At 41.1% G+C, this 16,648-nt stretch overlaps 1 protein-coding gene across 2 annotated transcripts in view; it reads right to left on the reverse strand.

Moving 5' to 3' along the window:
* Nucleotides 1-16,648, reverse strand: part of LOC126354727 (alanine--glyoxylate aminotransferase 2, mitochondrial-like) — a 197,789-nt gene that overhangs the window by 19,477 nt on the left and 161,664 nt on the right. For both annotated transcript variants that reach the window (XM_050004584.1, XM_050004583.1), the window contains exon 8: nucleotides 12,463-12,684. In XM_050004584.1, coding sequence (XP_049860541.1) covers nucleotides 12,463-12,684 — 222 coding nt within the window. The remainder of the gene's footprint in view (nucleotides 1-12,462; nucleotides 12,685-16,648) is intronic.

Raw genomic sequence — 16,648 nt, forward strand, 5'->3', positions numbered from 1 at the left:
TTTGATCACTATTTTATTCAATTAATTGGTTTAAATTTAATTTCTTTTAAAATTTCTAATGCTTCATAACACCACTATATTAATTAATCAATGGAAAATCCAGGATGGAATGTAACAGTATTATGAAAAGGATATTGTTACATTATATTAATTATATTTTTGTTGATTATATTGCATTCATTATTTCTGTTCCTCATTATCCACATTTATTTGTAATTCCTTCTTTTGTTTAAATCTTAAGCTGCATTACTTTGTCCATAGTGCAACAGGAATTTATGTCTTAAACATCTGTCTGATTTACCATCCAATAAAATGTACATCTTGTACGTAATGTGACATACACCTTTGACATCACTGCACAGTCAATATGAATTATTATTTTGTCTTTTGTTTTTTAAGTGACAGATCCACATTTTCAAATACTTAAATATTGCAATAGATAAATAAAAATAATTAAAGTCATATGCACAGAGTGTCCAAATGAAAACAAAGTGCTAGGAAGAAAGAATAAGACCAGATGAAAAAGTTAGTATGATGACTAAAGTGCTGTGAGAAAGGACTAGAGTTAAAAAAATACATTTAAACCAATTAATGGCATAAAAATAATAATCAAAGTCATTTTGATAACTATTTAAAAATAAAAACCTTTGAAGCACCTGATGAGATTTGAACCCTTAACCTTCTGCACATTATGCTCATATGCTTACCACTATGCTACAATGCCTCCTTAAGTAACTTGGTCTATTTCAAGGCTTTACAACATAACATAAAATTACTGAATTTTTTTCTTTAGTTCCTCGCAAACAAGGGCTCACCAGGGTGAATGGCTGCATGGTGATATATCTGGGACCCTAACCTACACAACCATATAGATTATTTCAAAAATTTGATCCCACCCTTGGGGACCTCTCTTTGTAAGAGGGAATCCCATAGCTAAACCATCTAACTGTTCCTGCAGAGCCCCGTGGCATTGGAAACAGTTTTGTGATAAGCAGATCTGATGAGTGGGCAGTCTCAAGTTGCTCAATTCCTCTAGGTTGACATTGGAATTATACATCAACTCTAGCACAATATCAGCATATTCCCCTACTGGTCTGTTGGAAAAAAAACTGCAGACATCAAAGAATACTGATAAATCACTGTGTGAGACAGAGCTTTTATCTTATTTATGAGGTCCACTGAGTTTGAAATATCATGCTTGATTAGAATTTTGTCTTACTTTTAATTAAAGCCACTTTGATGATGGATCACTGAATGATGGTTCAACTGGATGAATTGGTACAACTTGCTTGTGCAGTTTTGGAAGCCTTTACAGCCTCATATACATTCGGTTCATGTTAGTTAATAGCTTTGCTTCAAAAACAGAAAATATCCTTTTGCAAGAATGAGTTACACAATTTCGTCTCTGAATAACTTAGTAGGGTCTTTAGGAAGGACTTGGAAGCATGTGGGACTCAGGAAATCACTGACTTTTTCAAGTAATTCACACTTGCTAAGAAGTATAATAATATTGCCTTTATCTGATTTTGTGGGAATGATATCTTACTGACATTTTTTTCTTTTTAAAGTTCTTGAGAATGTAAAAGTCCTTAGCCTGTGGGATGTTACACTCAAGTGTTATTCCTTTCTTTAGTGCATGAGCAACTAAATTTTTTACAGTAACGTCTTTTGCTGAAGCATGAAGTTATCTTCATTACATATTTGTTTTTTTAATAGCACACGGGAAGGGGCATATTTAGAATCTTTCTGAAGACATATTGTTCATTTGTCGAAAGGACCAAGTCCAACAGGTTACTGACATATGAAAACCTTTATTTGCAATTTGGTGTTAGATGGGCATCAAATTACTAATCATAGCTAATTTCTTTTTGTGCCATAAGAATATATCATTAAAAAGAGCATTCCCACATTGATCAGCTTTGCTATCAAGAACATCTAACTCAAATTGGTGGATCTTCAGTGGATAGTCAGTCTTGTGTACCACTTCTACGCAAGTACAGGCATTGTCACAAACATGATACCAGTTCTTCATTTCTTCTTTTATTCATGTATGTCTTGCAACCTTAATGGCTTTATCAGCAGCAGCAGATATTCCTCTTGACTTTATAGTGGCATACTATGATGTCATTTAGTGTTGCAAACACTGTTAAACCAAATGTTTTGTGTTGACTTTGGTTTTTGTCTCAATAGTATACAGAAAAACAGCAACTACAGACACTGCAATAGCTTCTTTCCACAACACCCAGTAACACACAAACCTGCAGCTTTCCAATCAGTGGTGCACCATCTAATATCTGTTCCCATGTCCAAAAAATATTTCAAAGCATAGGCAGACACAGTCAAATTCACTGGCTCGACCAGTGGTGAGTCATGTCCCGACTGACCACATTTTGCACAGATAACAAATAGTGAAAGCTATACTGCTCCTTTATGCTCCCCCTACTGCTCCTTGCACAGACTGCAGAAAGTGGTGTACAATCCCATACCTAGAACAGGTATCACAGAGCATTAAAAAACAATGAAATCTTGTAACTATAGGATTTCCTACTATGTGAGAAACATGACAGCCAGTATATTTTCAGTAGCAAAGACAAGACCCAATTATCAGCCAATGGGGCGGGGGGTTATACAGAATTACTTATCACAATCAGGAAAAGTTTATACTGGTCAGTCAGGCAGAGACATAGCAACTAGGCTGGCTGAACTTAATGTGGCTGGGGGTTGCAGAATCACTCCACCATGGCTGAGCATCTACTAAGTGAGGGCCACAGCTACCACCCACAGTTCCATGTCCTCCAATTAGTAGCCTGAGACCAAAATCTCAACCTGTCAGAAGCCCTGAAAATCAAAAATATCTTTTAACTCTGTTTATGTAACACTTTACATATGTAATACCCCTTCAAGGCATGCTTTTTCTTGTCAGGTACAAAAGTTTTATTTGTTGGGGGCTGTTAATTTAAATTGTTATACAAGCACTGTTTTTCAAGTTTGGTATTAACGTTACTCCTGGTTTGCTACATTTATATTTATTTACTGTTCAAATTTTTTACCTTTTTAATTGCGTTACTGATGCACTACCAAAGGTGGCATTTACTGTGTGTTCATGCTTTAGTCTAGACAAGTAGCATTTTTTCCAATGTTGTTTACAAATATTGTAACTTCTTTGTCGATGATTGTCAGTTAAAGTATGATGATGGTCTTGTAAGCTGAAAACCAGTTAACTTAATAAATTGAAACTGTAGAACATACAAAATATTGTGATTAATTGGATAGTTAAAAAATCTACTACCAAGCAGCAGCAGAACACATGCATAACAGAAGCTTATAATTAGGCAAGCTTTCGGAGCCAGTGTGTCCTTTTTCAAGCAGAAGGATTGAAGGTTTATTAACTCATGCACGATGTTTAAGCAGTAAACTCTTGTCTTCCACGTTTAAGATATCAGGTTTCAAATCCCATCTGATGCAGTTCCCAACAATTAGTCTTTCCTTCTCATCCCACCCAGTAAGTCTCCCCTGACCTGCAGTTCTCGGTGAATTTCCCAAGACCTACCCCTTTTCCCAGATTTCTCCAAATCTTTTTGTTTGCCCCTCTTCTTTCCCCTTCAACCCTTCTGCCCGAAGAACTATCCACTGCATCCAAAAGCTTGGCTAATTATAACCTTCTTTTATGTGTGTGTTCTGCCACCACTTGGCAAGTAAATTTTTTCTTATACAATTAAATTATTTATATCTAAAAACAAGGATGATGTAACTTACCAAACAAAAGTGACACACACACACACACACACACACACACACACACACACACACACACACAAAATTAAAGCTTTCGCAACCCATGGTTGTTTCATCAGGAAAGAAGGAAAGACGAAAGGATGTGGGTTTTAAGGGAGCGGAAAGACTTACCTTAGGGGGAAAAAGGGGCAGGTATACACTCGCACACACACACATATCCATCCGCACATATACAGACACAAGCAGACATACGTAAAGGCAAAGAGTTTGGGCAGAGATGTCAGTCGAGGTAGAAGTACAGAGGCAAAGATGTTGTTGAATGACAGGTGAGGTATGAGCGGCGGCAACTTGAAATTAGCGGAGGTTGAGGCCTGGTGGGTAACAGGGAGAGAGGATATATTGAAGGGCAAGGTCCCATCTCCGGAGTTCTGATAGGTTGGTGTTAGTGGAAAGTATCCAGATAACCCGGATGGTGTAACACTGTGCCAAGATGTGCTGGCCATGCACCAAGGCATGTTTAGCCACAGCGTGACCATCATTACCAACAAACACTGTCTGCCTGTGTCTGTTCGTGTGAATGGACAGTATGTTGCTGGTCATTCCCACATAGAAAGCTTCACAGTGCAGCCAGGTCAGTTGGTAAATCACGTGGGTGCTTTCACACATGGCTCTGCCTTTGATCGTGTACACCTCCAGGTTACAGGACTGGAGTAGGTGGTGGTGGGAGGGTGCACAGGACAGGTTTTACACTAGGGACAGTTACAAGGGTAGGGGCCAGAGGGTAGGGAAGGTGGTTCGGGGATTTCATAGGGATGAACCAAGAGGTTATGAAGGTTAGGTGGATGGCAGAAAGACACTCTTGGTAGAGTGGGGAGGATTTCATGAAGGATGGATCTCATTTCAGGGCAGGATTTGAGGAAGTTGTATCCCTGCTTGAGAGCCACAATCAGAGTCTGATACAGTCCTAGAAAGTATCCTGTCACAAGTGGGGCACTTTTGGGATTCTTCTGTGGGAGATTCTGGGTTTGAGGGAATGAGGAAGTGGCTCTGGTTATTTGCTTCTGTACCGGGTCGGGAGGGTAGCTGCGGGATGCGAAAGCTATTTTCAGGTTGTTGGTGTAATGGTTCAGGGATTCAGTACTGGAGCAGATTCATTTTCCACGAAGACCTAGGCTGTAGGGAAGGAACCGTTTGATATGGAATGGGTGGCAGCTGTCATAATGGAGGTACTGTTGCTTGTTGGTGGGTTTGATGTGGACGGATGTGAGAAACTGGCCATTGGACAGATGGAGGTCAATGTCAAGGAAAGTGTCATGGGATTTGGAGTAGAACTAGGTGAATCTGATGGAACCAAAAGAGTTGAGGTTGGAGAGGAAATTCTGGAGTTCTTCTTCACTGTGAGTCCAGATCATGAAGATGTCATCAATAAAATTGTACCAAACTTTGGGTTGGCAGGCCTGGGTAACCAAGAAGGCTTCCACCAAGCAACCGATAAATAGGTTTGTGTACGAGGGGGCCATCCTGGTACCCATGGCTGTTCCCTTTAATTGTTGGTATGTCTAGCCTTCGAAAGTGAAGTTGTGAGTCAGGATGAAGCTGGCTAAGGTAATGAAGAAAGAGGTTTTAGGCAGGGTGGCAGGTAATCGGCGTGAAAGGAAGTGCTCCATTGCAGCGAGGCCCTGCATGCGCAGAATATTTGTGTATAAGAAAGTGGCATCAATGGTTACAAGGATGGTTTCTGAAGGTAACAGATTGGGTAAGGATTCCAGGCATTCGAGAAAGTGGTTGGTGTCTTTAATGAAGGATGGGAGACTGCATGTAATGGGTTGAAGGTGTTGATCTATGTAGGCAGAGAGACGTTCTGTGGGGGCTTGGTAACCAGCTACAATGGGGCAACCGGGATGATTGGGTTTGTGAATTTTAGGAAGTAGGTAGAAGGTAGGGGTGCGGTGTGTCGGTGGGGTCAGGAGGTTGATGGAGTCAGGTGAAAGGTTTAGTAGGGGGCTTAAGGTTCTGAGGATTCCTTGAAGCTCCACCTGGACATTAGGAATGGGATTACCTTGGCAAACTTTGTATGTAGTGTTGTCTGAAAGCTGACACAGTCCCTCAGCCACATACTCCCAACGATCAAGTACCACGGTCGTGGAACCCTTGTCTGCCGGAAGAATGATGATGGATCGGTCAGCCTTCAGATTATGGATAGCCTGGGCCTCAGCTGTGGTGATGTTGGAAGTAGGATTAAAGTTTTTCAAGAAGGATTAAGAGGCAAGGCTGGAAGTGAGAAATTCCTGGAAGGTTTGGAGAGGGTGATTTTGAGGAAGAGGAGGTGGGTCCCGTTGTGACGGAGGACGGAACTATTCCAGGCAGGGTTGAATTTGGATAGTGTCTTGGGGAGTTGGATCATTAGGAGTAGGATTAGGTTTATTTTTCTTCATGGCAAAGTGATATTTCCAGATTGTTTTCCTTGTTATAAAATATTGTGGTTTTCGTCTATAGTCATGTTGTTCTGCTAAGAAGTAGCGGAAGAATCAGGTAACATTAATCAGTTTTATTTCTGATTCCTTTTGACCCTTGCTAAGTTTTCTTTTTGCTTTTTGAGGAGGGCATTAAGGACAAATATATTATTCTCAGTAAATCCTATTTTAAGTCCTTTGTCATATCCAGTATCATATCAGAAGTTTCGCTACTAATGAATCTTTGGTTAGTGTTTCGTTTACTTCCGTACTAGAATTCCCCATTATCATCCTTAGGGAGATTTGCTGTGTTAAGGCTCTAACTCTGCTTAGTTTATGCTTATCTACACATGTCACCCTCTTGTTACCCTATTTCTTTCACTCAATCAATCCCTCCCTCCCTCCCTCCCTCCCTCCCTCCCTCCCTCCCTCCCTCCCTCCCTCCCTCCCTCCCTCCTTCCCTCCCTCCTTCCCTCCCTCCCTCCTTCCCTCCCACTCCATCGAACCATCTGACTGGGATTGAGTGGACTACTACTTAACTTACCCATTTATCCAACCAACACAATTTCGTCATCAGGTCTACCATGAAGTTCATGATTTGATCCATTATTTATTATCTCTGACACACCAAACTTCCACATCCATCTGTTCACCAACGCTTGCACAGCTGTGACTGCCTGCTGGTCCAGCATTGGCACCATCTCGACATCTCGATATAACAAGAAGAGTGGCCTGTTATAGTCAGCACAAAATGATTCCCTGCTGGAGTTTGTTTAAACAGACCTAACACATTCAGCCCAATAACCTAAAATGGTTAAGTCACTCCTGGCAGTCTTTGCAACAGCACTTGTTTCCAACTTACATCTGGATATTATGCACACTGCACACAATTCCTTGTATACTGATTGACATCAACTTTTCTTCCTCTCCATCAGTATTTCTCCACCGTCCTTTGATTCATTGCTCTGCACCTTTCATGGCCAGACAAAACTTGATCATGCATTTCTCTTAGCACCTCTTCCCTTAGCTTCACTGGCACAACCAGTTGTCACCCCCAATCTCATCTCCTTACATAACAACTCATCACACATGCCAAACTGCTGCTACTTACTGTACTGCTCACATTAACTCAGCACTCCATGCTGCTTGCCACTCAGTTAAGTCTTCGCCTAGTGTCAACATTCCTGCTCAGTGTGTCCACATTTCCATATTTCTTCCCTGGTTTGTGGAATACTTTGTACCCAAATTCACTGAGTTTTAATGGCCACCTCATCAGTCTGCTGGGTGGGTCCTTCAAACTTAGTAACCACTTCAAAGCATCATGATCTCTCACTGCTTTAAACTTCCTCCTATACAGGTAACAATGGAATTATACTACTACATACATTAGGCTAAGCATCTCTCTCTCCATGGTAGAATAATTACTCTCAGCTCCATTCATTTGTTTCGATGCAAAAGTAGTAGGATTTTCTCAATTGACCTGACTCAAAACACACCCAAGAGCATGGTTCAATGCATCGCACAATAATATAAATTCTGTCCAAAAGTGCACGAGTACCAACACTGCACCTATTTGCTATACTTACTTTAACCCTTCAGATACTTTCTGACACTCCTCAGACCACACAAATTTGATATCTTTTCTTAGTAATTGTACAAGTGGTTGTGTTATGTCAGACAATCCTCTCACAAATTTTTGATAGTAATTTATGAGGCCCAAGAAAGACTGGAACTCTGTATTAACCTCAGATTAGTCTTCACACCTTTCTTACTAAGTACATGACCCAAGTAATTTACTTCTTCCAGTGTAAAATGACACTTCTCAGTACTCAGTGTTAAATGTACAGCTTGTAACCTCTTTAGCACTTACCTCAGCTGGTGGTCTTGCATATCCCTTGAAAGAACAATTATGTCATCCATACGCGCCAAATGTTAATAAGGCTTTCATCCATTCAACACTCCCACCAACCAAATGCTGGAATGTTGCTGGTGCATTTTAAACTAAATGACATTCTTTTACACTGGTAATATCCCAAAGGTATTGAACACAGTCTTCTATCTATCCTCTGGAGCCACCTCCAACTGATAGTACCCACTCCTTAAGACCATCATCGAGAAATACTGGAACTGCCCAAGATTTTCAATGGTTTTCATGATGTCCAGAATGGGCCAAGCATCTGTTATTGTCTTACTGTTCAAATGGCAGTAGCTGCAGCGTAATCGGTATTTCCTTGTAATGTCTGTAGTCTTTTTCAGTATATGGGTAACTGCTGCTCTTCTGCTGTTATGCTAGCAGTTAACTGTTGATAGACAAACTCTTCAAAAATTGTCCGCAGAGATTGTGGCATCCTGTACAGCCCCCAGTACACTGGTGCTTTGTTCCCCTCAGGAATCCTGTGTTACATTGTGTGCATTGCAGGCAATGGCCCACATGGAAAGAACAAGTCTTTAAACTCCAACAACAGTTCTTCCATCTGTGCCCTTTTTGTTCCCCTCACATGCTTAATCTTACCACATAAAAAGGCATCCACCCATTCATCATGTTTTTCCTTACTCTTCACAAGATCAACAGGTTTAAGTACATTCATGATAATCAGCTACCCTGTAGGAAAAGGTTAACCATCCACAAGCCTGCTCAACTCCCTTTCAGCTTCCTCCTTCCTCCCTTCTGCTTTTCCTTTTTTCCTTCTCTCCATAATCAACATATTCCTCATGTCCCAAGATCCATTTTCAATCAACTAATCGTAGTGCTCTCTCTGAAACTTCTCTCCATACTTTGGAGTTTTGCGATAAGCTGTACCGTTCTCTTCAGCATCAAGTGCTGTTTAATCTCTTATGCAGCTCCACATTCTTCACTCAGAATTTATCTACTTCACCTCTTAAAATTTTAAACACCTCCCTGTGGTGCCCACTGGCAGTACTGACAGACCTGCTCCCTGTGGTACTAACCACAAAGTGATTACCTCTTATCAGTCACACAAACACAAACGGGAGACATACTTTAAACACACCACTATGCCAAACTTCCCACTACTTTGTGTGCCTAAATATCCAGCCATATTCCTTGCTGTGCACAAAACAAAAACGAATTACTAGCACACTTAACTGTAACACAGTTGTATCACTTCTTAATATAACTCAAGAACTCTTGCCTGACTGACTGCTCATAACCACTCCTAAGCATCAAAACAATCACTAAACATAGCTTTACCTCCTGAATCACTGTACATGGCCAAAGCTTATATACTACTAGACAGTGAGCAACACTTCTTGCTCATGACATCCATATTCCCCGTATCAACCAGGTAGAAACTAACACTTGTATTTACGTCATCTCGAAATACCATGTGTGTTCACCTGTCACATACTGATCTTACAAGCACAACTCAACCTTTGGCAAAAACAACTGACTTGCCATGACACTCACAGGCAGAACAGAAAAAAAGCTGAAAGACTGCACCCATTCCACCATGAGTCGATGAAACTGCACATCCACAGTGGTCAAGTCATCATCTCCATCCACAGATAGCAGTTGTAGGATACAGATCAGACGTCATGCTGTGGGTGTTGATACACTCTCCACTGTCCACTGTTCATGACATAACTCTCCCGACATGATTCTGCAGGGTGTGACACTGATTTCAGGCACTACTCTGTAGGGCAAGCAGTGGAATGATGGACCAGTGGGGCCAAGTCATGGACTGGTGTTAGAGTGAAATTTTTTATTAGACTTGAGTTAAACATATTGTTATTGACAAGGTGAGGCAGACATGCCCTACTCTGATGCAGCAAGCCAGCAATGGCCAACAGACAGCTGACATCAGCCCCAGCGAAGAGGTACACGTGTCAGTGCCCTGCAATGCTGACGTCAGTCTGGCAGAAATCTAGTGGCCCATCAGTTCGCCGAGACCTTGACATCAGCAGCACTCTCCTTCTCGTACTGCGACTGCTTTCATCTGAAGAACACCTGTGCCCAGGTGACTCAGGCCAGGCTAGTGTCCACCACAGTGATGAGGGAAGACTGTGTGCACAGGACACGATGCGCTGCCCCCTGGCTGGAGTGTGATGGCAGCAAGCACAGACAGCAGGTGGGCAGCACAGGGTGAACTTAATGCAGAAGACAGTAGCTCTGGCCTGATCTCGAACCGATAGCTGCAGCTGGCAGTGCCCAGTCATCTCATCGTGTAGCACAGCCCTGGCATTGTGGTGGTGCTGCTTGACACTGAATGAATCTGCCTCAAAATTCACAGTTATTTACACAGTGCCAGGGCGTATTTGTTGCTCTATTACCCAGCCCCCCATCACATAGTTCATAACATGGTTCTTGTCCTGGAGTGGTGGAATCCTGCTTACTCTGGCTATTGCTGCTGTACAAGGTGCATTCAAGTTCTAAGGCCTCCGATTTTTTTTATAATTAAATACTCACTCGAAATCGATGAAACTGGCGTTACTTCTCGATGTAATTGCCCTGCAGGCGTAAACATTTTTCACAATGCTGACTCCATGATTCCATGGCAGCGGCAAAGGCTTCTTTAGGAGTCTGTTTTGACCACTGCAAAATCGCTGAGGCAATAGCAGCACGGCTGGTGAATGTGCGGCCATGGAGAGTGTCTTTCATTGTTGGAAAAAGTCAAAAGTCACTAGGAGCCAGGTCAGGTGAGTAGGGAGCATGGAGAATCACTTCAAAGTTGTTATCAAGAAAAAACTGTTGTGTAACGTTAGCTCGATGTGTGGGTGTGTTGTGTTGGTGAAACAGCACACGCGCAGCCCTTCCCGAATGTTTTTGTTGCAGTGCAGGAAGTAATTAGTTCTTCAAAACATTTTCGTAGGATGCACCTGTTACCGTAGTGCCCTTTGCAATGCAATGGGTAAGGATTATGCCCTCGCTGTCCCAGAACACGGACACCATCATTTTTTCAGCAGTGGTGGTTACCCGAAATGTTTTTGGTGGCGGTGAATCTGTGTACTTCCATTGAGCTGACTGGCGCTTTGTTTCTGGATTGAAAAATGGCATCCACGTCTCATCCATTGTCACAACCGACGAAAAGAAAGTCCCATTCATGCTGTCATTGTGCGCCAACATTGTTTGGCAACATGCCACACGGGCAGTCATGTGGTCGTCCGTCAGCATTCGTGGCACCCACCTGGATGACACTTTTCGCATTTTCAGGTCATCATGCAGGATTGTATGCACAGTACCCACAGAAATGCCAACTCTGGAGGCGATCTGTTCAACAGTCATTCGGCGTTCCCCCAAAACAATTCTCTCTGCTTTCTCGATCATGTCGTCAGATCGGCTTGTGCGAGCCCGAGGTTGTTTCGGTTTGTTGTCACATGATGTTCTGCCTTCATTAAACTGTCACACCCACGAACGCACTTTTGACACATCCATAACTCCATCACCACATGTCTCCTTCAAATGTCGATGAATTTCAATTGGTTTCGCACCACGCAAATTCAGAAAACGAATGATTGCACGCTGTTCAAGTAAGGAAAATGTCGCCATTTTAAGTATTTAAAACAGTTCTCATTCTCGCCGCTGGCAGTAAAATTCCATTTGCTGTATGGTGCTGCCATCTCTGGGACGTATTGACAATGAACACAGCCTCATTTTAAAACAATGCGCATGTTTCTATCTCTTTCCAGTCCGGAGGAAAAAAATCGTAGGCCTTAGAACTTGAATGCACCTCGTACAGCTAGTTTGTTTCACAATCCTTTTGCATACATGTTGCTATAAGCTATATGTCCCCATACTGTGCTTACTGGCCTGCAGAAGCTAATGCAGCACTCCACGGAAGCTTTCACTTTAAACTAGATAAGAACACTACATTGGTTCAAGTATGATGTTACCTGCATTTGGAGTTACACAGTGATATATTATTTGTTGTTAAGTGAAACACTTACTCTATGTCACGTATCCCATTTTAAGTGTGAATAAAGGTAAAATTTCAGAATGAGATTTTCACTCTGCAGCAGAGTCTGTGCTGATATGAAACTTCCTGGCAGATTAAAGCTGCGTACCAGACCGAGACTGGAACTCGGGACCTTTGCCTTTCACGGGCAAGTGCTCTGGAAGGGAGGGGACAAGATACTAGCAAAAGTAAAGCTGTGAGGATGGGGCATGAGTCATACTTGGGTAGCTCAGATGGCAGAGCACTTGGCCGTGAAAGGCAAAGGTCCCGAGTTTGAGTCTCAGTCTGACACACAGTTTTAATCTGCAAGGAAGTTTCAAAAGTAAAATTATATCATGAGCAGAATGGATATTTTACCATACCTCCAGAACAGCTGTTCCGACAGCACAGGCAAGTGGATTTCCACTGAATGTGTTGAAATGCAAGAATTTCTTTAAAGATTGTGCAATTTCTGTTGTAGTGACGACAGCTGCCAATGGGAATCCATTTCCAATACCTTTTGCCATTGTTACAATGTCAGGCTGCACATCATGTCCCTCAAATCCCCAGAAGTGATCTCCTGTTCTTCCAAACCCAGTTTGCACCTGTTGAAAGTAAATTATAGAAACATTCAGATTTCTTCGATCCACAAAAAGTTATTTTCAGTAAGGTGATGCAACCTATTTCCAGTTTTGCCAGGTATAATTTCTTTTGTACAAAGCAATGTGCTGAGGCAGCTGACACATATTAAATGTGCACCACTTAGGATACTTTTAAAACAACATAATATTTGTACAAAAACAGTTTAATAATATTGATTCAGTCTATAAATTTGTAAAATAATACTAGTCTTGAATTACTTTTTCAAATCTTTTGCATTTATATTGGAAGTATTTTTAAAGAGGAATGTTGAAATTCCTTACCCTTTTAGAACGTATTTTACATTCAGTCATAACATTTCAGTGTTTGCGTGGTAAAAACAAAAAAAAATGTAAGTTAATTTTTTTAAAAGTCAAAATTAAAATGATAAGCCAGAGAATCAGACTCGGAGGATCTAACAGCATCAAGACCGGAGTTACCAATGACTGCAAGGGTGCCCATACAACAGTTTTGTTTTGGAGGGGGGTGGGGGGAGCTCTTGGTGTATGGAGTATTTTTAATATTTTAGAAGATGAATTGCAACATACGAGTAGCTATAAAAAGGTTCCACTTGTGACCCTGTTAAAAATCTATGTAACACCAACTTATAAATAATTTTCCTAAAAGAAAAATATGTGGCTACACTATACTTTTTCCTTTTCTCAAAAGGTAGGAGGGGCTGAAGCCCCTCTTGCCCCCAGGCATGGGCACTCTTGAATGGCTGTTTCTCTGCTGATGTAGTTATGATTTAAATTTGTTATCAATGTTGTCAAAAATAAACCTGTCTTCCACCTAATAATGGAATGTAGTCAAATCAAGTCGGGTGATGCTGAGGGAATTAGATTAGGAAATGAGACACTTAAAGTAGTAACGGAGTTTTGCTATTTGGGGAGCAAAATAACTGGTGATGTCGAAGTAGAGAGGATATAAAATGTAGACTGGCAATGGCAAGGAAAGTGTTTCTGAAGAAGAGAAATTTGTTAACATTGAGTATTGATTCAGTTGTCAGGAACTCGTTTCTGAAAGTATTTGTATGGAGTGTAGCCATGTATGGAAGTGAAACTTGGATGATAAATAGTTTTGACAAGAAGAGAATAGAAGCTTTCAAAATGTGGTGCTACAGAAGAATGCTGAAGATTAGATGGATAGATCACATAACTAATGAGGAGGTATTGAATAGAATTGGGGAGAAGAGGAGTTTGTGGCACAACTTGACCAGAAGAAGGGACCGGTTGGTATGACATGTTCTGAGGCATCATGGGATCACCAATTTAGTACTGGAGGGCAACGTGGAGGGTAAAAATCATAGAAGGAGACCAAGAGATGAATACACTAAGCATATTCAGAAGGATGTAGGCTGCATTAGGCACTGGGAGATGAAGAAGCTTGCACAGGATAGAGTAGCATGGAGAGCTGCATCAAACCAGTCTCAGGACTGAAGACCACAACAACACATTCCACCTTCAAGTTCTCAGGTTTTCAAATATTGTTCAGTGCAGTTCCCAACAATCAGTCTTTCCTTCTTATCCCTTCTGGTAAGTCTCCTCTGATGCGGGGCTCTGGGTGACTTTTATGAACTGGTCCTTTTCATTCACAACCTCTTCCTTCCCCTTCAACTCTTCTGCCAGCAGAAGGAGCCACTAGCTCCAAAAGCTTGTAATAGGCAAATCCTTTTGTGTATGTGTTCCCCTGCCACTGCTTGGTGATTAGGTTTTTTATCTATCCATTTACTTTACATTCTTACTTTGTGGTATTTAAATCTCACCTAGCTAAGTTATACCCCAGAAAATGTAGTTCATACTTTGTGGAGAGTTCAGAGTGGGAGATGTTTAGGATTTTATTTGTAGATGTCAGCTAATAACTTAATATTCATTTACTTTACAATGGAACTCCATTAGTAAAGCTCACATATAACCCATTGGAAAAATGGGGCAAACAGGAGCCTATAAGGCACAATACAGTAAAAAAGAGAAAAGGCATCAGGAAATGTGTGAAGAGATGATGTGGTTAAGAACTTGGTCTTCTCATTGAGGAGATGCAGCAGTTCAAACCTCCATCCAACAACACTGTAAATGACATATTTATGCTCCCAAGTGTGTATTAGGCATAGAAAAGGAAAACAGTAACTTCAAAAATCAAACAATGGAAAATCCAGGATGGAATGGAACAATAGCAGAGAAGGAAAGTTGCCACTCACCACATAGCAGAGATGCTGAGTCGCGATAGGCACAATAAAAAGATTCACACAATTAAAGCTTTCAGCCATTAAGGCGTTTGTCAGCAGTTGACACACACACACACACACACACACACACACACACACACACACACACACACATACTCACATAAACGCAACTTGCACACACATCTGCAGTCTTCTACAAGTTCCATGGTACCCAAAGTATCTTTATTAAGCAAATAATTATTTGTTCTGAATTGAACTTAACATCACAGCAATAATTTTGTATTTCAAGTGTTAGTTATCACCTGGGGGGCACTTTGTAAAAGTTGTGAGGAAGGAGCAAGGGCAAAGAAAAGAAGTGAAGTAATTATATCTCAGTGGCGACTAAAATTTGCAAATAAATTAGATTTATAAGCCCAGTCCACTCATTTTATACATGATGAATACTTGACAACACAAAAAGTAGTGGTGGCTGAAATTTGAATTGCCCCCATGTTACACAGAAGCCAATTACATCAAAAAGTGTACATTACTGCTCATTAAAGTAAAGGACCCTTGTAAATGAAGGAGTTACACCCTTTTGACATTCAACACAAAGCATTCACTCTGCAAGAACACACAAGAAAATCTGCTCCTTGTCATTCTGAGGAAACAACAATAAGAAAACCTGAATATTGCAGCACTTAGCATAGTGATTTCATCAGCGGTGTAGTTGGTAGACTGAGAAGCATCTGCACAGTGGCAAAGTATGGGTTAAATCCCATTTTTGGCAATTATATTTTGTTTCACTGCATTAATTTGTTTAATCTGCAGATAACACAAAATTATCAGAGTGAACAGCTCACAGTTCTTAGCAAGAATTATATGGTCCTTAAAAGGGCATAACATGTGGTTCCTTACCACTTAATATCCTGCCCAAAGTTCTTCCACTTTGATGGATCTCTGAATCTTGTGACGACAGGATGTATGAGGTGAGTAATAAATCTCTCATTATCTGTAGGCTTCTCTCAAAAGGTTGTTTCCTGATGATATAGTTGTAACACTGATGGGCTCTCAATATGAGTATACTGGACAGCATCAAATCAGTCGTCTATCCTGTGAAACACCAAAGTCCATGGGAACACACCCAGCCCCTAGCCACCACAGACACATGGCCACTGCTAGATGACTCATGGATATATTTTGGGTAAAATGGAACCATGCAGCCTGTGTATTTGTACTGGACTACAACTTGCTGTGAAAAATACTGATTCATTCAGAAATATAACATTTTGCAAATCACAACAGCAAATGCTAATCAATAGAGTTGGTAATCATTACAGAGCTTTCCCATACAGGTTACAGGTTTGCTTTGTAGTCCAGACTCTCCAAATCAGCACTGAACCTAGGAAAAGCAGTAATGTGTTTCAACTGCACCAAGTTTAAAAAAGGACCGTGCTGCGATGCATTTACAAATTAATTATCCTGGACTGGTGTTTTTTCATGCCAATGTCTAGCCCCACACACCTACTAAATTCTCCAGTATGACAATATCATTTCATCCATTACTGCACATTGCACTCAGAAACAACATACCGTGCCCCAGTCTCTGATACCATCAAATTTCCTTCCTCTACACCAGTGACACGATAGCATGTTGACAATGAGGCACGTATCATGAATGGAGTGAATGGACATAAAGTGATGTTGTTTAGGTATCTGACTTTGAATCATCTACTGCCATTGAATATTACAGAATTAATGGTTTA

The sequence above is a fragment of the Schistocerca gregaria genome, chromosome 3 (assembly GCF_023897955.1).
Source record: "Schistocerca gregaria isolate iqSchGreg1 chromosome 3, iqSchGreg1.2, whole genome shotgun sequence".
NCBI classification, from domain to species: Eukaryota; Metazoa; Arthropoda; class Insecta; order Orthoptera; family Acrididae; genus Schistocerca; species Schistocerca gregaria.